At 44.9% G+C, this 23,244-nt stretch overlaps 1 protein-coding gene across 1 annotated transcript in view; it reads right to left on the minus strand.

The window, feature by feature from the left end:
• Nucleotides 1–23,244, minus strand: part of KIF6 (kinesin family member 6) — a 394,043-nt gene that overhangs the window by 95,291 nt on the left and 275,508 nt on the right. The window contains 1 exon segment of the mRNA XM_030315426.1: nucleotides 2,997–3,105. Within this exon segment, the coding sequence (XP_030171286.1) occupies nucleotides 2,997–3,105 (109 nt within the window).

Raw genomic sequence — 23,244 nt, forward strand, 5'->3', positions numbered from 1 at the left:
GGCTCCAGGCTCCGAGCCATCAGCCCAGAGCCCGACGCGGGGCTCGAACTCACGGACCGCGAGATCGCGACCTGGCTGAAGTCGGACGCTTAACCGACTGCGCCACCCAGGCGCCCCAAAAATGTTGTGATTTTCAATTGTCGTTGACCTCCACTGAAAAATCCAGCTTAAGAGTTGGCTCGCACGCTCTAGTTCAGCAAAGGGTAAACATCCTATTAATGTGCCAATGTCTTGTTTCTGTTGTCACAGACAGGCAGCAGAACTGCCCCCCGCAGACCGGGGGCTAGGGCTAAGAGATGCTAGAAATTGCCTGGGAGGACAGCAAAGGGTCTAGGTAAGATGGGGAAGAAAATCTTTCTATGGAGTAACAGGGACGTGTATGTGACAGCTGCTGCTCCACTCCTCCTTCAGCTCCAGCTCAACTCGCACTCTGGGTGATGAGGGATCAGAAAGGATCCAACAGTCCCTTCGTTTGGGCTCAGACACTCGCTGCCATGGGTTAGAGAGGCTGAGCCGGCGCGAGGCTCATACGTGGGGGCAATCAGTCCCAAGCCTTTCTGGACTTTGCCAAGGTGACCTCCCAACATCGGAACCACTGATGGCAGCTGCGTGATGTGGAAAGTGGAGAAGTCCCTGTCAGGCCAGGTCACTGGGTCCTTGTTGCCGGGGGCTACCTGAGAATGAGACTTGCTCAGAGGAAGTCTAGAAGCAGTGACTAAAACCCTGTGGTGCATGTCTGCATTCCTAGGACGTGGCCAGCCCTCCTGCAGATGGTCCGCATGGGGCTCCCAGTCACCAGAGGGAATGGCAGCAAATGCATTGAAGGGGATCAGGGTGACTATAGGAAGCAGTCTGCAGGGCGTCATGGAAGTCACCCTCATCAGCACCTGTGGGGCCCTATTTCAATGTCTGCTGTAGGGGCCCTGCTTTATAGTTACTCGTTTTCACAGGAAAACATTTTCTCTTAGTCCTCTGTCTCAAGCAGTTACGAGCATGTAATACCTAGTAATGGAATGCTCTCCATGAATGCAAACAAAAGCTCCAATCCTGGGAAAGGGGTAGATCCTGGGTTACACCCCCCCAGTGCCAAATATTCCTTTAATGATTGTTATTACAGTAACATTAAACAGACGCAGACATTTTTAACATGTGGACTGGTCTCTTGACTTTTCACTTGATTTTAAAAGGACTGATTTAGTGCTGGGAAAAGCCCTTTTCAGAAGCAAGCTTTGTGCGAGTTTCATTAATTCCCTTGCTCTATGGCCACAAGGAAGATGGGACCACCAGGATAACCAGCCCATCCTACGTGACTGGATATGTTCCAGCCCCAAATACAGGCCATATTTAATTTTCTCCCTTCCTTTCTAAATGCATCAGCGTCAGCCCCGTTCTGCTTCATTTTTCTCTCCGGGCTCACCTCACCCAGAGCTTTGATGTCTCCCTCCCCAGACCATCTCCCTGAAGCCTTGCTGTGTCAGTTCTTCCCCTGGTCTGTCTGTCTGTCTGTCTGTCTGTCTTTGTCTTCACGGGTTTGCTTCCACGGCCTACAATGTTGGCCAATTCTCTCCCACTCTGAAACAAACTTCCCTTCTCCTTAGGTGACTCCCCTTATCCTCCTTCGAATGTTTGTTACCTATCACAAACTTTTTGAACATGTGTTCGCTCATGCTTTATTTGCTCACTCCCAGCCCTCCAACACGTGGTCTTCAGTCACCCACTTGCTCCGTGCACTTGGTCCAGCCTCCCCTGCCTCTGTCTCTGTCGCGGCTGACACCACCCACAACACGCTTTATGGAGCCGCCTCCTCTCTCGGCTTTCAGGACAATATATTCTCCCAGTTCTCCCCTGCTTCTCTATCTGCTTCTTCTCAGCCTTCCTCCCCCACCACCTGCTCTCCCTCCTTGCCCTTTAGAGATTTCCTGCTGCTTCTGCCCTCTAGGCCCTTATGCCTCCACATGTTTTCCTGAGCTTGGCCACTTCTTAGGCTTCCTCGAAGCATTTACAAGCATATAACTCTCAAACCTGGATCTCATTTTGTTTTATTTTATTATTTATTTATTTATTTATGTTTATTTTTTTGAGAGAGAGAGAGAACAAATAGGGGAGGGGCAGAGAGAGAGGGAGACACAGAATCGGAAGCAGGCTCCAGGCTCTGAGCTGTCAGCACAGAGCCCAATGTAGGGCTCGAACCCACGAGCCATGAGATCTTGACCTGAGCTGAAGTCGGACGCTTAACTGACTGAGCTACCCAGGTGCCCCTGGATCTCATTTTAATTCAAAGAATCATTTTTGAAAATTTACTGTGTGCTAAGATCCAGAGTCACGTGTGACTTAATTTAAAAGTTCACTGTCTAGAACTCTTTCTTCTGAACTCTAGACCCATGCACCTGGCAGTCTTTCTGTTTGCTACAGTTTGAGGATATGCATCTAATTCACAGATTAGGTGAAACAAGTTATATACCATTAAGTTTTTTTTTTTAAAGGGTCCAGAGGCCAGCTTGACAAGTATGTCAGCAGATGCTGCTGCCTGCTCTGCTTCCGGCTGGAGAACATACCAGAAGCCTCTGCTGTGCATGTACACTTCCTTTGACTATCAAGTGCAGGACTTCCGCCCTCCCCCCACCGTCCCCAGACGCTGGAGGGTCTAGAGTTCTAAGACTATAATTTGATCTACAGACTTTTCTCCTCGTCTTTGGAACAGTATGATATCGACAGAGTCACAGGCAGATGAGAATTAATGTAAGATGTGAGAATGGTATACAAAGTTAGTTCCGTCACTCACAGACCCTGGCCTTGACTTACCCCAACAGTACAGGGATGGTGAGGCTCATGTGTAGGAAAGTCATGGATACAACTCAATGTGAAACTTAATACATGTCTTGCCTCTCTTCCAGAGTTAGGTCGGACAGATTAGGGAGGACAGAGTAGTAGCAAGTTTCTTTGAGGCTCGCCCGGCGAAGCCTCGGGGGACCAGCAGCTCCCTGAGCCAGCCTTACCTCTGCTTCAAAATCTGTTTGTTGTCTTCGATGGTAACGCTGTCAGCGTGGTCCCTCTTGAAGATTTCAAAAGCTTCTTGTCGTCCTAATGACATTTCCTCTCTCATCACTGTTTGGAGACACAGGGAAACGGCCTCAGTCACAGCATCAGGATCCCATTAATTTCACTGTCACTTTAGTTAGACCACAAAGCCAGCCCTGGCTCCAAGAGGCTCACGGCAGAGAGGCTCCTGACCAGACAGGTGGCCCCAGGCTCTTCCAGCTGGCCAGCGACCCACCGAGGAGGCCCTTCCAGGGACACCCTGCACCCTGCAGGGCTGTGCCTGCACATGCATGTGACTTGTAGGGGGTGGAGTTTGGAATGTCGGGTCAGAGGAAATGAAAACCAGAGCGCCAAGCCCTGGATTGCTGAGAACATCTGTGAATGCACTTTCTGCCATCATTCAGTGCCACATTTCTCCCCGTTTTCCTGTTATGCCCCGTTTTGGTTTTCTGTTAAATTTCACGTTGAATTTCCAGGCATTTAGTTAAAAGAAGTACAATACAGACTGAAAGATATAGAATCTAGAAAATTCCGCTCTTGGTGTTCATCTAATGATGCATCATTGAAGTCCCTAGTGAGGGGCCTCAGCTCTTACTCAGAGGTGAGGTTCTCCATTGCAAGATCCAGGAATAGATGGTGATGGAGGCCCCTAGTCCATATCTAACTCCTGCGTCCTGTGTCACCATCACCACTATGGGCCAGCCCTTCACTGTTAGGCCCTGCTCAGGGGCCAGATTCTGAAACCCAGAGTCAGAATGGCCAGGGACCTTGGAGTGAGCAGGTGACATCCCTGCACTGCAGCCCTCTTCCTCCTAGCCTCCCAGAGCAAGAGGCAGTGCAGGTATGTGCCTGGGACTCCCTGGGTGACAGCTGAATTCACAGCTGGATTTGGGATGAATCTATGGAGGTTTTTTGTTTGTTTGTTTGATGCCTCTTTTAAAAACATTGGTTCCTGTTCCCCATGTTTTCATCTGGTTAATTCTACATACCCTTGAAAGCCTGGCTGAGTGTTACCAACCCCACGAAGCTTTCCCTGAGGCCCAGGCAGCAAGAATCCTCTTTCCACTATCTACCTATCAATGTAGCTGTGACACGCACAGCCCAGTAGAAGTTGTCACTTTACATGACAATCCTTTCTGGGGACGTGCACATTTCTAGGAGGTACAGATTACATTTTTGCAGATCCCTGGTGCCTTGTTCAATGTCTGGCATTTAGAAGGTGCTCATCATATGTCTGTTAAGTGAATCAGGTCAGGAATGAGCCAGGAGTGACAATGAGCCTTGTTCTAATTGCCACATGAACATGCTCCAGGGTGAGAGGGGTTCGCGATGGGGCCCCCGGTTCTGGAGATGCATTCATACGGGCCACATACCACATCTCCTCTTGCCTGGAAAAACCCTGCTGAGTCTCATCACCCAGCCTCGGGGTGAGGAACAGGACCAGCCCATCTGACACCAATTTAATGATTACTGTTGATAAAAATAGCACCGTGAAGAATGTCTGAACGGTGAGGCACACAAGACACCCCACCCTTTTCCAATCAGAAGCAAATGGGCACGTCTCAGTTTTGTCTCCACATCTGTCCTGCACACTCCAGAATCGGGTGGGCCTGGGAATGGGTTTGTGGGAGACTCGGAGAGAGGAGCCCCCGATGCATGAGAGACATTAACTGGAGGGCACTTTTTATCCAGTGGAGCCCACCAGGAGCCAAGGGACTCACGCCATACCTCTCCCCGGCCCCTGGTCTGTGCCAGTTCTGGCGGTGTATGCTTTTCACTGCAAATTAAGCAGGAACGGAGAGGAGAGGGAGTGAGTCTCTCTGGAATGGGGTTGCGGAGGAGGAAAGCTCTGCGGAGACCACATGGGAGCCTGCCTGCGGGATCCCCCAAATTGCCTCCCACGGAGGAGGTGATGAGAAGGCTTCCACCAACTGGCAGTAGCAGGGGGGAGCGTGGGGGGGAGGGTTGTTCGAAAAGCTGCAGTGAAAGAGATGGGTTCATGGCCTCTTCTCTCCCGGCTCTGCCTTCTTTTGGAGCTGACAGTCCAACTTGACAGCTGGGTGGGTTGACCATGCTGAGGTTTTGCAGTGCTCATAGAACTGTTACAGCAGTAGGTCCTGGATGAACTTAGAACCACCTGCAAACCCCACTGCATCCTCCCAGAGGCATGCCGGGGCCTGGGTGGTGGGAGCAGAAAGGACATGGAGCTCAAGAGGAGATAAGCCCAGGTAGGTTGCTTGCCATTACTTTACAGAGCATCTCAAAAGTCTTGCTAAAAATTTGGGGCCAACGTCGTCTCACAGTATATATGAGTCACCAGTTTCCAAAGACTTAAAATTCAGGTGATGTACACATTACAACAAAGTTACCCTGGAACAACTTCAATCTTTTGGTGATTTAAGAGGTGCTTGGGGTCCTGCAGGGTCGCGGGCTTATGGTCAGGTATGCGCTATCAGACTCCCCCACCCCTGCCCCTGCTACAACGGAGAAAGTATTCCGGAACTGGAGTTCTCTGCTGGCGGTGAGCTCAGGTGAGTGGACATTCACAGGACAGCTATCATTCTGGCAGCTAGCATCCTAAATGCCTAAATGTCCGCTCAGGGAGAGGCCAGGGTGCTGTGGCAGAGGATGCCTGTGGTCTGAAGGCGGAGAGGCAACGTGAGGCCTGGACGCCTACCGAAGAGTTGTCTCCACCTCGTGTCCCCTCTCAGGATTTAGAGAACAGCGTTCCCAGATGGCAGGATCTGGCCCTGAAGCGCACAATGTACGCGTAAGAAAGAGTGAAGGCAGTTGGAGCACCAGGGTGACTACAAGCTAATGAGATAATAATCCATTTATTTATTCTCTCCACTAGCATTTCTTTATCTAAGGCACTGTGGTTGGTACGTGACGCGCGTACCACACACTGTGGTTGTGTACGAGATACACACTTGGGCAAGACGGTTAAAGCTTTGATCTTTGCCCTTAAAGAATTCAAAGCCTCGTGAAGGGGAAAGGAACAGGAACACCACAGCGGAAGCTGCTGCCTGCCACGAGGGAGACATGTGCCCGGCGCTGGGAAACAGCGAAGAGGGTCAGCTCCATCAGGGAGACTCGGAGGGATTCCGAGGGACCGGCAGCACCTGCCAGGTGGGAAAGAGGGGGCAGAAGATCCCAGGTGGAAGGGGCAGAGGAGGAGGGTGCATTAAAAGGGCAACTTCATTGATATGCATGGTTCTGCCACCCAATAGGAATGAATGACCTTTGGGAGAATAAAATGAGTTTCCTACATGCTTTATGCTAACCACTGTGTCAAGTGCTTCCTTCCATATTGTTTTAGTTAACCTTCTCCAGGATCCCTGGTCAAATATCATTTTATAGATGAGGAAACCAAGGCTTGGTTAAAGAAATGGTTGTAAAGGGGTAAAGATGGTCCAGCTTTTAGAGAGAGTCAATTCTGCTCTTAGATCAGTTTTTCCAGGGGAAGTCTATCTGAGGGAGGAGGTGGGGGCTGGGTCTCAAAATGAGCTGGTAGGAGTAGGTCTGCTTATGAGATTATACTCTCATTAGTGTTTTCTCTTGTCCAAAATTTGGAATTTTCTTTACAGTATCACTGAAAAAAGAGAATCATGAATTTTGTTTTACTATTTACATAGTTTACTTCATATGTTATTTTTTTTAATGTTTATGTATTTATTTTATTTTGTTTGAGAGAGACAGAGAGAGAGAGAGAGAGACTGAGACCAGGGGAGGGGCAGAGAGAGTGAGGGAGAGAGAATGAATCCCAGGCAGGCTCCTTGCTGTCAGCACAGAATCTGACGTGGGGCTCGAACCTATGAATGATGAGATCATGACCTGAGCTGAAATCAAGAGTTGGACGCTTAACTGACTGAGCCACCCAGGTGTCCCTACTTCATATGTTCTATTATTATTTCTAGAATTTGTGCACTTTGTGGGGCAAGGGGTTTTAGGCAGTTTTGTTTGCTGCAGTATTCCTAGCACCTGGGTGGTACCTGGCATGTAGGCTGAACTCCAGTTCTTTTGAATGAATGGATGGATGGATGGATGGATGGATGAATGTTTTAGATGCTTAATGTTCTTCCTTCTGGTATAGCATATTGTGATATGATGGGGGAAGTGCATTCACTGCTCTTCCTCCCTCCACCACCATTCTTCTGGGTGGGTATATCCCCTCTACGGTGTGATTTTAGAAATTCAACACCACTGGGGTGCCTGGGTGGCTCAATCGGTTAAGTGTCCGACTTCAGCTCAGGTCACGATCTTGTGGTTTCAGGTTCGAGCCCCACATCAGGCTCTATGCAGCTCGGACCCTGGAGCTGCTTTGTATTCTGTGTCTCCCTCACTCTCTGCCCCTCCCCTGCTCACACTCTGTCTTTCTCTGTCTCAAAAATAAATAAACATTAAAAAAAATTATAAAAAAAAAGAAATTCAACACCACCTTCTCCCACTACATGTCAGTATGCTTCACAGCCCACCTTTAGAGATTCCAACTCCAAGAAGTTTTTATAAAAATGTAAATACTCTTGAAGGCATCCCCATTTTAGGGCTAGCAAAGAAAAACTCCATGATTTGTTGACAATTAGCTAACAGGTCCTGCAAAGATGAGACATAAGATGGTGTCTCAGGCTGGTGCCAAAATGGGGGAAATATGAGCTTGAAAAGGAAGGCGTGATGGCAAAAGATAAATTGTGCCTTCTCCCCAGCTTTGTTTAGTCTGTCAGACTCAGCTGCTCATTGAAGCTTTGGACCTTACAAGTTTCCATTTGCCGTGACCATGTCTAGCTCTTAGTTGTTTCTTTTAGCAAATTTCAGTCATAGGTCCCTGTGTCGAATCCCAGAAAATAGGGATGACTCAGAGAAGCCTGCTGGCTTGCTGAGTCACAGGACTGCTTCAGACCCCGAGGAGAGCAAATAAAACATTATGGGGCAGTATAAAATTTCAAACAAAACAAAGCAAAAACCAACAAACAAACAGACAAAAAAAAAAAAAAAAAAAAAAAAAAAAACAACCCTAAAGAAGAGGAGTTTCTCAGTCTCAGTCCCCAAAACACAACATTACAATTCCAGGGTGTGAGTGGGATGGGAAACACTTCCAAACCCTAAAGGTACAACCTCTTGTGGGTTTTGATACTTATTATGAACAGCACTTAGGTAGAAATGGCAGACAACAAGGCACTCTCAAAATTAGCCTTGGAGTGGGGCTTCTGAAAATGTTAGGCATACAAAATTCTTAGGTACTGGTCCCTCACCCATTTATTAATATTCTCTCTTTTGCCATCCTGAAACCTGGCTCCTTATTTTGCTAAAGATTACACATCCGTACTTTTGGAAGCCCTCCCCGCCCCCAACACAGGGTCCCATGGAAACCAAATGGAAAGGAAAAACATCGGAAGTGGAGAGTTTATGCTACTGCCTTTGGGCCTGCTGTCTGATTTCCTTTAGTCTGGAGCACATGGGCCAGAGCTCATTTTCCTGGCTGCCCCAAACAACCTACTGCTGCTTAAGCTATTGCTTAAAAATGGACAAAAGTAAAATGATGGAGAGTTGTGTTATTCATGCTGAAAAATGATTTCCTGGTCAGAGCCAAAAATATATTTTCCTTCGGAAAGACACCTATTCCTGGGGTGCCTCAGTTCCCTCTGACTGAAGAAGGAAGGGGAGAAAAGAAGAACCACCAGGGAATGAGGAAAAGTGAGCAATGGGGTGGATTCTGAGGGGAAGGGGGCTTAGATCACAGTGTTTGGGACTGAAAGCAAAAGAAGGCTCAGAGCTGGGTGGGGGACATTCAAGGCTGAGACAAGGTGGAAGCTGGATGTGGGGGATAATTACACAATCTGTGGCTTGGGAGAGGAAGCTTTCAAAACAGAAGGTGAGGGACCTGGCTTTGAGATAGTGATATGATGAATGCCTACAATATGTAGAACATGGAAATGCATCTAGTAATGAGAAGCAACAGGCAGGGATACAGTGTGGTTTTGTAGAATATCTGATCTAAGGTTCTATATGCATTGAAATTTCTCAGTAAATGTTGATGGAGGTGAAATACACAAAAATATCCCCATATAAATAGAAGAGAATTCCATCCTTTGGTGTGTAGAGAAGTTAGAATGAATGGACCAGTATGAGGGAGAGAGATGAAGAATTTTGATAAGAAAAAGGGATAATCTATCAAGGCAGCATGAAACATAAAGGTCAGGAGGGAAATGAAGGAAAGGTCAGTGGTCCAGCACTCTTGGGAATGGTGCCTGGAACAAGGATGTCCCAAGGGCCATTGAAAGGAAATGGTGGCTACAGCCAGAAACTCTGGGGTGAAGGGACAAGTCAGCAGCTTCTAGAATGAAAAGCAAAGGGCCCACTGATACTGGACTGAATACATTAATGAGATGGGGAGGTGCTAGAAGATCTTTATAAAGAGAAATGGACCATCATCTCCCAGAAAGATTAGAAGGGGCATTTGAGATATTGCCTTTACCTTCCTCCCTGCCATTGTGGGGAAGACACTGTCATTTAGGAAGGAGGAGGTTTCTGGAAGTTATGTGGAAGATGGCGCATATGTAGCCCCTGCATGGGGGAAGTGGGAACCACCTTCCTTCCTCACCCTCACCGAAGACATTGTCAGACAGCCGAAGTCACTCATCTCCTATAACAGGTGGCTCTCGGATGATTACCCAATCAAATGACAACTGCTGTTACTTTCATCCTTCCTATGCTTCCAGGTAAAAGTAACAGCCTAGTTCTACCACCTTAGGAGTGGACATGCAGGTGACTTTCCCCAGGGAGCCGTGTCATGCCCTCGAGTGCCAGAATCACTGAGAGTGGCTGTCTGGGAACAGATGCCAAGAAGCCTGCTGTCCATGTTTCCCCACTGCCTGGGTGATGGAGGTCACCACAGCAAGCAGTTCCATGTGCCATGGCTCTGTTTACATTAAGGGCCAGGAGCAGCTCAGCTACAATTTGAGGGGTTTCTGGGCGGGTACAGCAGGGTATGGAATCTGAGGATGAGGGGAAGACGAAACCACTTAGCCACGGCCAAAGTGACTGCAGATGTGAAGACCAAGAGTAGATCTTTTGGGGTGACCAAGGACACTTGCCCAACCTACTTCCCGCTTTTGACTGACACTTCTGAAATGAGTTGGTGCCCAAGGCCTTGGGGTTAAAGGCCTATGTTCAAACCAGAAGATACCACCTGGGCTAAAGTCCCCAGATGAGGACTTGCCTTGGAGTTTCCTAAATTGCCACATGAAAGCTGTCAAAGGAGAACCTTTAATTAGTAGATTCTTAGGGCTGGCTTGGACCAGGCTGAAGCATGGTAGGCTTGGCAGGGGCTCTAGGGAGTGGAGTAAAGGGAAAATCTGAAGTGGAAAGCCACGGAAACCTTAGGAGACCCACCCAATAGTGGCACCACATCTAAATAAATCAAATGGGTTCCTGACTCCTGGTGCCAGAAATCTCACATCCCACCAGCAATCCTCACCGGCCCAGAAGTGCAGACCATGTGGGCTGGGTGGAATTAAGGGGCAGTGTTCGAGGCCGGTTGTGTTTCTCTTTCGTCTTGGTAACCATGTCTGATTCACCCCCTGCTTCAGCTGCATCCTGGACATTAGCCTGAGGGGGTGCAGAAAGGCCCAGTGTGCCAACCAAGTGGACAGGCTTGGAGGCTCTGAAAGAATGGCAGCTGCTTGAGGGCAGTGGCCCATTTCCAGCAGGAACATAAAGCCTTTAAACAACGGTCCTGAAGATCATCTGCAGAAGACCTTCATTTTCCTAACCCAGCCTCTCTGGGGTTTTTGTTTTGTGAGTGTTCTCATTCAGGACAAAGTGCCCATGTGGGTTGCTTAGAAAAACTCGTGGACAGACACAGGCATGGAGCTTGGAGAACAGCCTGGGTCATGTTGGCATTTCTGTGTTTTGGAGTTAACTCAGGAATCTGGAGGCCAGCAACGTTTCCATTAAATAAGACAGCATGCTGGGGCTCCTGCTGCCAGGCGAAACTGGATCTATGGAGTCTTTTCCATCGATTTCAGTCCATAGATGTGGCAGCCTTGGTGTCCAATTCCATGCCCAATATTTGGGCCAACACTGGAAATCTGGGTGGAAGGACATGTGTGCTCTAGCCCTTTCAGTTAAAGGGCAGTTGACTGAGAGGACCACTGAACAGAAAGGTAGCATTCCACTTCAGCTTAATAAGAGGCACCAAATTCTGCAGAATTTGAAAAACACAGGATTCCCTGAGTTTGAGGTGTCCTGACCATTTCCAAAGGCCACGGTTAACAGGGTCCTATTGACTGGCTTCCACCCTGATGAGTTCAGTTCTCATGTCAGTCTGTGATTTGGGGGTAATGGCTAGAGCACTGCTCACATGCCCTATGTCTGAAAAATGAGGCAGGTTTTCTACCTGTGCCTAAATTAGAAATGGATTCTACTGTCGTCTCAAATTTATTTTGATATATTCTTAAAAGAGGATTAAAAAGAATCCATTCTAGCCTAGTAGCACCTTCCATGAAATGCATGTATATTTAAATAAGATTCTGTTTCTCTGGCTTGGAAATAAGCAAAAAGTGAAATGAAGTTTGGATATGCTCATATTCATTCCTTGGGGGCAAAAAAAGAAGGGAAAAATTATTTTTTGTGTGTCTTCTATGTGATAGGCACTTTTAATGCTTCATAAATATGAACTCACAGATATTAACTAATCTTCACAACACTGCCATTGGTGGTGATGGTGGAGGAAGGAAGCTAATGCTTATTGAGAACTTTGTATGTGCTGGAGGGATTACATTGGTTGTCTCTCTTGATTCTCACAGTGACCCTGTCAACTAGGTAGTATTGGGCCCATTCTATGGGTAAGGTAATTGAAAGTGGTTAAAAGTGACCCCAAGACAACAGGTAGCAAAATGGCAAAGCCATAACTTGATCCCAGGTTTGTCCCACTCCAGAAACCTCCTTCTGCATGCTGTGTTGCTAAGTGAAAATCATTTGCCAAGTGGAAATGATCTCATGAATACCAGCAAACCACTGATGTCAGACCTATGGGCTCAGGAGGTCAAGAGAAAAAGGCAGTTGGGGAGACTCATGACTTGGGATGTGCACTGAAAACCATGAATGCACATGGCAGCTCAGAAGAGCTGGAGATGTTCATGAATGGGAAGCTGGGGCAGGCACCAGATGGCCGGGAGGAGCTGCTTTACCCAGAATCCCAGGGGCTGGGTAAGGATCAGAGGTAAAGGGAGGGTTGTAGGGGAGCCTCGGTTCTCTGTCAGGAGGACTTTATTAGTTAGCCAACTAGGTCAGGTCCAGTTAAGTACTTATTTTTACCTAATCTACATGGAGCTTGTACCCTGAAGAGACTCCACAATCCAAGAGTTTATGCACTTAAAATGGCGGTGTTGGACTGAAGCAGGGGGATACTCTAGAGATAAGGGGCAGGGTCCAGGTTCTAAGAGTGTATACTTTGGCAGAGAATAATTTCCCATCCCTAAATGAGCAACAGCCAGGAGAAAGAGGTGAAAAGGATCCAAGAGGCCATTATTTTCCCTTTGACCCCTCTATATCCTGACTGCTTTTTCTCTGGAAAGAATTTCATTGTTTAAATGTAACATTTGTTTATCCACTTAGGCAGTGAGTCAGCTGGAGAAGTAGACCATCTGTCAACAAGTACTGAGTATCTGCTCTATTGACAACCCTCTTCTATGGTGACTGTTACAGATAAATGAAAAAATTATTATTCTTGACCTTATGATAGAAAGCACTGGGGGGGGGGGTATGGGAAGGTCAAAGCTTACTTTATAAAGCAGGTGAATACTCATAGACAGTGTGTTGGTGGTAATATGGTGCAGACGGTGTAGATGGTTGCAAGAAAGCGAAAGAAGGGGTGTGGTCAGATTGCTGAGAGCTTTTCAAGAAACATTCCTCCTAAGGCGGTTTTAAAGAAACTGAGGAGCAGGGGCTGGAGAAATGGAGGCTGGTGTTGCTCCCTGCATAGGGAACAGAGAGGAAAGCCATGGTGTGGGGAGGGGCCCATGGTGTTCAGGGACTGGAATGGAGATTGGGAGGATCTTAGGGCTTCCTTTGACTGCAGTGGGAATTGGGGCCCAAGTGACCTCTGGGTCTTGACGTCACACCCTTAACTCGTCCCCTGCATCCCTGGGCAGAGGTGCCTTGAATTTTTCACAGGCTTGTCAGGCAATTCCCCCTCCCTCAAATGATTGGAGAATATCTGCTTTAGAGGGGAACACTGGGCTATTCTTCTACTACTCTTGTGCTGTGGTTGGGGAAAGGCGATAGAATTTAAAGTAGGAAGATGTGGTTTTTTTTTTTTAAGTTTATTTATTTTTGACAGAGGGAGAGACTGAGCATGAGTGAGGGAGTGGCAGAGAGAGAGAGAGAGAGAGAGAGAGAGAGAGAGAGAGAGAATCCCAAGCGGGCTCCCCACTGTGAGTGCAGAGCCCGATGCAGAGCTCAAACTCACAAACTGGGGGGATCATGACCTGAGCTGAAGTCAAGAGCTTAGCCGACTGAGCCACTCAGGCACCCAGGAACATGTGGGTTTGAGTGCTGGTTTCACTTACTAGCTGTACGACCTATGCTTTGAGTCTCATGCTTTTCATCTATCAAATGAAGCTAGTAAGAACTCCTGTCTCTTAATGTTACTGTGAAGGGTTACTAAGAGATGGTGGCACTTATGTGTGTCTCCATTTTGGAACTGCTGAATGCCTTTGCAGGGAGCTATTTGCATGACTACTTCATCCACACGCCTCCTCCATCCCTCAGGCCATGAGTTCCAAAAGGCATGTGACTCTGCCTTATGCATTTGCAGCCCCAGCTTCAAGCTCAGTGCCAAATGTAGTATATACTCCAAACAAGCTTTGTCAACTGAATGAATGAGCAAGGATGAGGTATCTCTAGTTAACTTGTTTTTTTCTTAAAAGCATTATTCGTTAAACTGTACATGCATCTCTAATTCAGTTTTATGTATATATTTTACAATAATAAAGCTGAATATGGCAGCTATGAATCATTTATTTAAAAGTTTCTGATGGAATGAATGAATAAATATGGCATATACTACAAAAAGTAAAAGTGTAAAACTGAGTTATTATTGTCATCATAAGTAATAATGAGTCATCTAACAACCTTCCCACCACAAGCTGTTTAGAGCTCAAGAACTACTTGAATACAGGAGGAGAATTCTGAACGCAGTTGCAAGGTATGGGCTGGCAATGGAGGGAGACAACTGTGGTTTAAACTGTCAGGCAGGTTCCACTGTCCCTGTGCTCTGCTTCTGGACCACCTCAGCCAGGCTCATTCCACAGTGACAACCTCATCTCATTGGGGAAATAAACACAACAGGACAAGGGCTTCCTTGTCTTCCCAACACCAAGTCTACCAGTGGACTCACTGCAATCCAGGTGACAGTGGGACCAAGCATCCACCATCTTATCAAAGGCCAACCCCTCTGCCAGTCTGTGGTTCCCAAACTCTCCTGGCCTTCTTCCCTTAACCCTTCTCTCTTACTTGAGCAATCTCCCCCTCGTCCTTGTTTCCATCAGCACAAAACCATATTTTAAAATCCATGTTGACTTGGTTACAGTTAGATGTAGATATATCTGAATTTGTAGACACAAAGTGGAAGATTAAAACATTCAATGTTCACTGGCCTTGATTTCATTAGTGAAATAAAGGACAAGGTCATCTGTTTATAGGGGGATGGCAGAGTAAGAGACACAGGGACATTTAGATACCTAGAGGAAGGAAAAAATACTGTCTTACCAGAATTTTCCTTCTACCCATTAACCTTCAGGTAATCTATTTCTCTGGTCCCTTTTCCTAAAAAATGCCTCATCGGGACTGTCTATCTTTACCGTCTCTATTCCCTCACCTCCCATTGTCTCCTCAATCCAGTCCAATGGAGTTTCATTCTGTCTCCTCCACTGAAACTGCCTTTTAAGCATCATTAGTGACCTAAGCATTGCTGAAACCAGATATCAGTTTTCTGCTCTTATTTCAGCTGACCTCTCAGCAAACGGTAGGGCAGTCAAGTCACCAACTATTCCACATGCCAGCACCCAGTTCCTAGAACCCCTGCAGGTGGGGAGGTGCCCATGGGTGGTTCTGGCCAGTGTGCTGTGAGCCGCCATGATATGTGTTACCCCTGGCTGAAGCACTGCAGACTCGCTGTGCAGTTTTCCATGTTCTCCCTCCTCTCACTCTGGGGATCTGTGTCAGCCTGGGTCCCGGGTGATTGTGGAGCAGAGCTTCTGCTCTTCTGACCCACAGTATTCACACAGGTGAATGAGAAATGCATCTTGTTATGAAAAGCTACTGAGAAGGAGTGCTCATTTATTACCAGAGCATAGCCTAGGATATCCTGACCAACTCACACCTCCCTTAGACAGAGGTGGCTCCTCCCTTTTGCCTGAAGCACCTCCTTCCTTGGCCTTCTGTGACATCACTCCCTCCTGATTTTTCTCCCACCTTTCTGGCTTCTTCCAACCTCCAGATGTTGTAGTGTAGTAGGGCTCAGTCGTGGGCACTCTTCTCTTTCACCAGGTGATTTCAGTTAGTTTCATGGCTTTAAAATGTATTATACACCAATGGCTCCAAATTTTATATATTTAGCTCTGATCTCTCCATTGAGGGCCAGATTGAGACACTTAACAGCCCACTTGAAATCTCTACTTAAATGTCTAATTGGCATCTCAAACTTAACATGTTCCAAACAGAACCCTTAATTTCATGCTCCGTGCCAAAGTCTACCCCAAGATGTTTCACCTAATTGTTTCCATATCAATAAATGGTACCACTTGCTCAAGCAAAAAATCATAGGGCTTGTTCATGGTTCCTCAGATCTCACAACAGCTCCACCCGCAGATTCTGTCTGAGATCTTTTAAAATAAAGCCTCAGACCTCTTTGCTTCTTCTTGTCTCCTTTTTTATCCCGACCAAAGTCACTACCATTTTTCACCTGGACTGTCCCCGAACTGCTTTGTCAGCGTCCATCTCGCCCTCCTAGGACACATTCTCCACATAGCGACCTGAGTGATTTTTTAAGAGCATGATGTCACTCCTCTGCTTTCAACTCTCTAGTGGCTTCCCATGGCTCCTGAACATACACCAAACTCCTCAGCGTGGCAAGCCTCACATCATATGGCTACATCTGCCTACGTGTCTCCCTCCTCATACCCCTCCCAGATATCCTTTGCTTACTCCGTCTGAGCCCCCTGGCCTTCCTTCAGTTCCTCATAGATGTCAATCATATTCCTACCTCTGGGCCTTTATACTTGTTGTTTACTTCTTCTGTCTGGAATGTTCTTTCCCTGAATCTTTATGACTATCAATTTATTATTCAGTTCTCAGCTTACATATCACCTCCTTTGGTCTCCAACCCACCCCAACTGTTTCTCACCTATTATTTTATTTTATATCCTTCATAGCTTTTGTCATCATCAGAAACTACACAAATATGTATTGTATAGATTGAAAACTCCACAAAGGTGTATCTGTCTTGTTTATTTCTCCTTCTCCAATGCTAGGAGAGAAGGAAGAGGGAAAGAAGCAAGGAGGGGAGGAAGGAAGGAAGGAAGGAAGGAAGGAAGGAAGGAAGGAAGGAAGGAAAGAAGGAAAGGAAGGAAGGGAGAGAGGGAGGAAGAGAGGAATAAAGAGAAGGAGGGAGGTCAACAGTCCTATTGGAAATAGGTGCCCCTAGGGGTGCCTGTGTGGGCCAGTTAAGCAGCTGACTCTTGGTTTCGGCACAGTTCATGAGTTCTCAGCTTCATGGGTTCGAGCCCTGCATTGGGCACTACACTGGCAGCATGGAGCCTGCTTGGGATTCTCTCTCTCTCTCTCTCTCTCTCTCTCTCTCTGCCCCTCTCCCACTTGTGCTGTCTCTGTCTCTCAAAATAAATAAATAAACTTTTAAAAAAAGGAAATAGGTGTCCCTAATATGTACCAGATTTGTACCCCTCTACATCAAGCCCCAACTACTCTCCTATGAGAATCCTGATGCCTGAGTTTGAGCTCTCTCTCCCTTCTGCACCCACAGTTAGAATTTCCAAAGTGCTCTTCTTTCTCAGTAACTAGCCTGGGTTGACTTCCACAGTTCCTTGCGAACCCATCCTCTGATTAACCTCACCACCTCACTCTTCCTCTCTCTCTCTTCCTTTGTCTTTCACTTTTTTGGTTGTTTTGTGTCTGTCTTATGCATATTAAACCTATAAATAATTATTTTTAAAGGGAGCCAAACTAAACTCCACACCTAAATGGTGACTGGGCTTGTGAGAACAGCTCCCCTTCCATTTCCTGGCAAGAGCGTCCATTTCTGAGACAAAGAAATGAGAATCTTTGGAGACATCTATCATTATTTCAGAACACTATAGGGTCGGCCAGTATATATCTGCACCTAGCTTTTGTACATCCTCAACAGAGAGAAGTAATTTTCCATTATGAACCATTTATATTAAGCCATTCAGGAGGGTTTCTGAGGAACTTTTCTTTCACAGATGCATTATCTTACAGGAATTCAGAGAGGAATACAGTTCATGCAGAGAGCAAGTCCTAAAGATGTAAGCCACATAGCTTTGCCTGATGAGGTAAGAACATCTAAAAGGTATTATTTTACTTTTCGTAATTATCAAGGTATAGCTCATCACTTGCAAAAAAAAAATTGGGAAAGAAAGAATGGCATAAAGCAGAAGGAAAAAAAATAACTCACAATCCCTCTACCTTCCTTCCTTCCAATTTTTTCTATGTTTTGTTTTATTACATAGTTAAGATGATAATGTATATACAATTTTATAGCTTGCTTATTTCACTTAGCATTATCTCATAATCCTTTTTTTCTAACTCATTAAATTTTTCATAAATATTACTTTTTGTGGCTATGTAATATTTTCTCATTATAATCTGTTCTCTAGAATTGGAATTTTACATTACATATATATATATATATATATTTACATTCTATATATATGCTATGTAAATAATGCTGCAGTGAGCATTTTGGTGTGTAAATGTTATTCAACATTTAAGTACTTAATTAGTTAGCTAATTAACATAACAAATATTTACTGAGTGCCCACTATATCCCAGTTACTGTTCTGGGAGCTGGTCAACAAAATCTTATTTCCTTGGAGTGATGACATTTTACTGACGGTGACAGACAAGGAAAACAGATAAATACATACTATCAGTTAGCTCTGTGAAGAGAGGTAATGCCAAGTAGGGGGTTGGAGACATCCAGCTGATGCGGGACACTGTTTTCCTTAGGGGGTTAGAGGAAGGTCTCTCTGAGGAAGTGGTATTTGCAAAAAGGCACTTTGGATTATTTCTGTAGGCTAGATTCCTAGAGGGTATTTCTGAATTAAAGTTCTTGCTTTCTAGGAATGACAGCAGTTGTCAGCAGTGCCTGGAAGAAACAACTGTTATAAAAATGTACCCTACTCGGGTATGATCTTGAACAAGTTAATTCCTGTATTCCTCAGTTTTCCTGTGTGAGGTGGAAATGATTATACCTGTATGTGTACATGTGTGCACATGCGTGTGTACGTGGTGGAGGGAGGAGGGCTGGGGGTAGCCGTGGGGATGGGATGCTAAGGTTCTTGTATCTCCAGAAGAACTACGTTAGGGAGCTAACACATGTCTGTGGAAAGGGAATTATCAGGCTGTGAAATGTATGCAGGGCATTCCAGTCGATGGAAACTTCATTGAAAGAGGGTTCTGGAAGGTGTGGCATGAACACTTACTGTACCTGGCATGTAGTAAGTGATCAGTAATGCAAATTAAAGAAAGAACCTAACCCCTTGGGAAGAACTTACTGACACTGGGAAGCTGAAAAGGGAAGGTCTTAGATGACTGGTCACCACATAGCCGTGCAGTGTGGCTCGTGATCTGTCAATCAGACAAGTTCCTTTTCATCCATAAGCCCGCAAATAGGTGGTATCCTCAGTTTACTCAATCAGAAAATGGGGCTAGTAACATTGACTTCATAGGGCTATTTTGAGAATTAAAAAGGATTGAAATATGGAAAGAACACAACACTGTGCCTTGGTAATAGTAGGCTCTCAATAAATGTGTGTCTCTCTACTTCGTCTTGTAGATGAATTAGGTAGAAAAGGATCTGGGATGGTAAGAGGTAGGACAGTGGGATTTTAAGTAAATTGCATCTCTGCAACCCTGGAACTGGATAGAGTGTTTGATTACGCACCTGCAATTGGGTTGTATTCTTTTGAGTTCTCAGATCTATGCTAATAAAAACATTTTGTTGCATATAAGATAATTAATGTGTGCTGCTACTGACAACAAACTCCAAGGAAGGCGGTTCAAGGCCCTGGTTTATGGCTGAGTGTAAGCAAAGTTATCAAAGGCATGTATTTGAGCATCAGACTTAAATGCTCTCCTCATTTAAAATGATCCACTTGATTTGGAAAACAGCCGGAATCACATCCCCTTATTTCCTCCTGGTCCTTCCAGCAGAGTTTCTCCCTTATTTTAAGGTCCCTCCACTCCACCCTTCAGCCCTCTTCTTTGGCTCACTCCCTCCATCCTATCTTTCTGATCCTGGCAGAGGTTCTCTGTAAGGTGTGTCAGACTGGGCACCAGGCACACCCTGTTAGGGTAATGCTTATATGTACAGGGTAGGACATATTAAACATGCCCACAAGTATCATCCTTCCTTTTCAAAATTCAGTGATGTCCAGGGTTCCTGAGTCTTTTTTTTTTTAATTTTTTAATGTTTATTCATTTTTGAGAGAGAGAGAGAGAGACAGAGCACAAGTGGGGGAGGGGCAGAGAAAGAAGAATCTGAAGCAGGCTTCAGGCTCTGAACTGTCAACACAGAGCTCCACATGGGGCTCGAACTCACGAAGCTTGAGATTATGACCTAAGCCAAGGTCGAACGCTTAACTGACTGAGCCACCCAGGTGCCCCCAGGGTTCCTGAGTCTTAAGGCAGCCAGTTGCGGCCACAGATCTGCTCCATCTATTGCTGGGCTCCTAGCTCCTACTGTGCCTGTCTTCCACTCTCATTGCCCCGTCTTCACGTGGTAGCAGCACATGAGCAGCTCTTCACTCAGTATTTGTAGTAATAGCTTTGTCTGACTTCTTTCCCCACTGTTTAGTTTAGTTTGTTTTTGTTTTTGTTTTTTTAATCCTGTCTTTTCTTCAAGCCAGAAGCTGAACTGGATTGTGGAAAACAATGCCAAGGGCATGGGGCCCTGACTACCACCATCTGTGATAATGGCAGGAAGAGGAGGAAGAAGGAGAGGGCACTAAAAGTTAAGTAGATGAAGTAGTTAGTCCATGAAGAGGAATCTAAATTTAATTTGCTTAAAAACTTCTCAGATTGGCATTCATCTGTGGTAGAAAATGCTCACTGGCAGATGCTTTAGGAGCTGGTTAACTGTTTATGGTTCATGTGGCTGGGGAAAGACTCCTCTCTGTCCAAGCCTAAGAAGGTGTCTGTCTTCACTGGGTTCATTAATGAGCTTTGGGTTGCCTTGGGCAGTAATTTGCTCTCTGGATAAAAAGAATGCAAAGAGTGAGCAGACTGAAAGCCCCTCTGGCTGGGCTTCCTCTTCTTACAAACAGCCAGTCTTTGAACTTGTAATTATGAGTCATGGGGCTCCCAGTCTGGCGCAAAAGTGACTCATTTTAAGCAAATTATCAGTTTTTGCCCTGTTACCAAATCCTGTGATCAGCCATCCTGTGTGTGTGTGTGTGTGTGTGTGTGTGTGTGTGTGTGTGTATATATATATATATATATATATACACACATATATAAGGAACAGTTTTATTAAAAGAGCAGGATGTGTGGATGGAGAATGAACTGTACTATGCTTTCCAGACGTATGGACCAAAGTCAAACTCAGGCCCAGCGTAAGCCAAGCAACAAAATAAATAGTAAAAATGGCACAGAAAGCAAACGATCAGGAAAATTCATTTCGGAACAGATGCAAAACCAACTTTTGCAGCCAACAGCATACGATTCCTATAATGCTATGATTCCTGGACATCCTCCCCTGCCTGGCTTCCAATTCACTTGGACCTACTGGAATTGAGGTCAAGGAAGAAATATCTTTCTTTGGATTGATTTAACCCACAATTTTGTTAAAGAATGTTTTTGTTTTTGTTTTTCAACGTTTATTTATTTTTGGGACAGAGAGAGACAGAGCATGAACGGGGGAGGGTCAGAGAGAGAGGGAGACACAGAATCGGAAATAGGCTCCAGGCTCCGAGCTGTCAGCCCAGAGCCCGACGCGGGGCTCGAACTCACTGACCGCGAGATCGTGACCTGGCTGAAGTCGGACGCTTAACCGACTGCGCCACCCAGGCGCCCCAACCCACAATTTTGTTAAAGAGTCAGTGATGATAGATGCTTCTGAGCTGCCCAAAGCTAGTTACTTAGACAGATGGACTGACAGAGCAATCATAGTAAATACATGTGATCTAGCAATGAGTCTGTGGTAGAAGGAGAATTCCAAGGTCTTCTGTTATAGAGCCCTCTCCTGAGGATATCTGCTACATTAATGGACTTTTGTTGAGGAAACATTTGAGATGATCATTACTTCTTTGTCAGTTGCAAGAACAGTAACTGATCTGAAAATATAATTTTTCTTCTCTGATACCTTGGGTATGATTAACACTTACCTAAAACAACACTGAGAAAAGGATTGAGAGTGAACTGGATGGCCATGTAGTCCAAGTGTGTATTTTTATGAAGAATGGTTTGAAATTTCTAATTAATCCTTTTAAATAGCTGCCCATTCATTTATACCACTGTAGAAGATACCACAACCTACATGGGGAACTTGGTTCTGGGTTAAATTATCTGACCTACTAAGATAAAAACTCCCAACAAAGTGGGTATAGATGGAACATACACTAGCATAATATAGGCTATATATGTCAAGCCCACAGCTAACATCATCCTCAATGGTGAAAAGCTAAAAGCTTTTTCCTTAAGATCAGGAACAAGACAGGGATGTCCACTTTCACCACTTTCATTCAACATAGTATTAGAAATCTTAGCCAGAGCAATTAGGCAGGAAAAAGAAATAAAAAGCATCCAAATTAGAAAGGAAAAAGTAAAACTGCCATTATTTATGGAATACATGCTATTATATATAGAAAATCCTAAAGACTTCACCAAAAACCTGTTAGAACTAATAAACAAATTCAGCAAAATTGCAGAATATAAAATCAATTTACAAAAATCTGTTGTGTTTTTATACACTAAAACTATCAAAAAGAGAAATTTTAAAAATCCCCTTTAAACTTGCATCAAAAAGAATAAAATACCTAGAAATAAATTTAACTAATGAGGTGAAAGACCTGTACACTGAAAACTATAAGACACTGATGAAAGAAATTAAAGAAGACACAAATAAATGGAAAGATATTCTATGTTCATGGGTTTAAAGAATAATATTGTTAAAATTTCCATACTACCCAAAGCAATCTAAGATTCAATGTAATTCTTATCAAAATTCCAACAGCATTTTTCACAGAAATATAACAAACAATCCTAAAATTTGTGTGGTGCCAGAAAAGATCCTGAAAGGCCAAAGCAATCCTGAGAATGGATAAAACTGAAGGCATCATGCTCCCTGATTTCAAACTATACTACAAAGCTATCATAATCAATAGTATGATATTGGCATAAAAAGAGATACATAGATCAGTGGAACAGAACAGACAGCCCAGAAACAAACGCACACATATATGGTCAATTAATTTATGACACAGGAGGCAAGAAAAGACAATGGGGGAAAGGACAGTCCCTTCAATAAATGGTGTTGGGAAAACCAGACAGCCATATGCAACAGAATGAAACTGGACTACTATCTTAAACCATACACAAGAATGGACTCAAAGTGGATTAACGATTTAAATGCAAGAACAGAAACCATAAAACTTCTAGAAGAAAACATAGATAGTAAGTCCCTGACATTGGTCTTAACAACATGTTTTTCGACCTGACTACAGAAACAATGAAGAGCAGCATCTTTTTGGACTTAACTGAAGAAATAATGCAACCAAAGCAAAAATAAAGAAATGGGTCTATATAAAACTAAAAATTTTCTGCACAGCAAAGGAAACCATCAACAAAATTTAAAAAGCAACCTACTAAATGGAATAAGACATATGCAAAATCATATATGCAATAAGGGGTTAACATCCAAAATAAAAAACTCATACAAGTAAGTAACAA

This window comes from Lynx canadensis, chromosome B2, assembly GCF_007474595.2.
Source record: "Lynx canadensis isolate LIC74 chromosome B2, mLynCan4.pri.v2, whole genome shotgun sequence".
NCBI classification, from domain to species: domain Eukaryota; kingdom Metazoa; phylum Chordata; class Mammalia; order Carnivora; family Felidae; genus Lynx; species Lynx canadensis.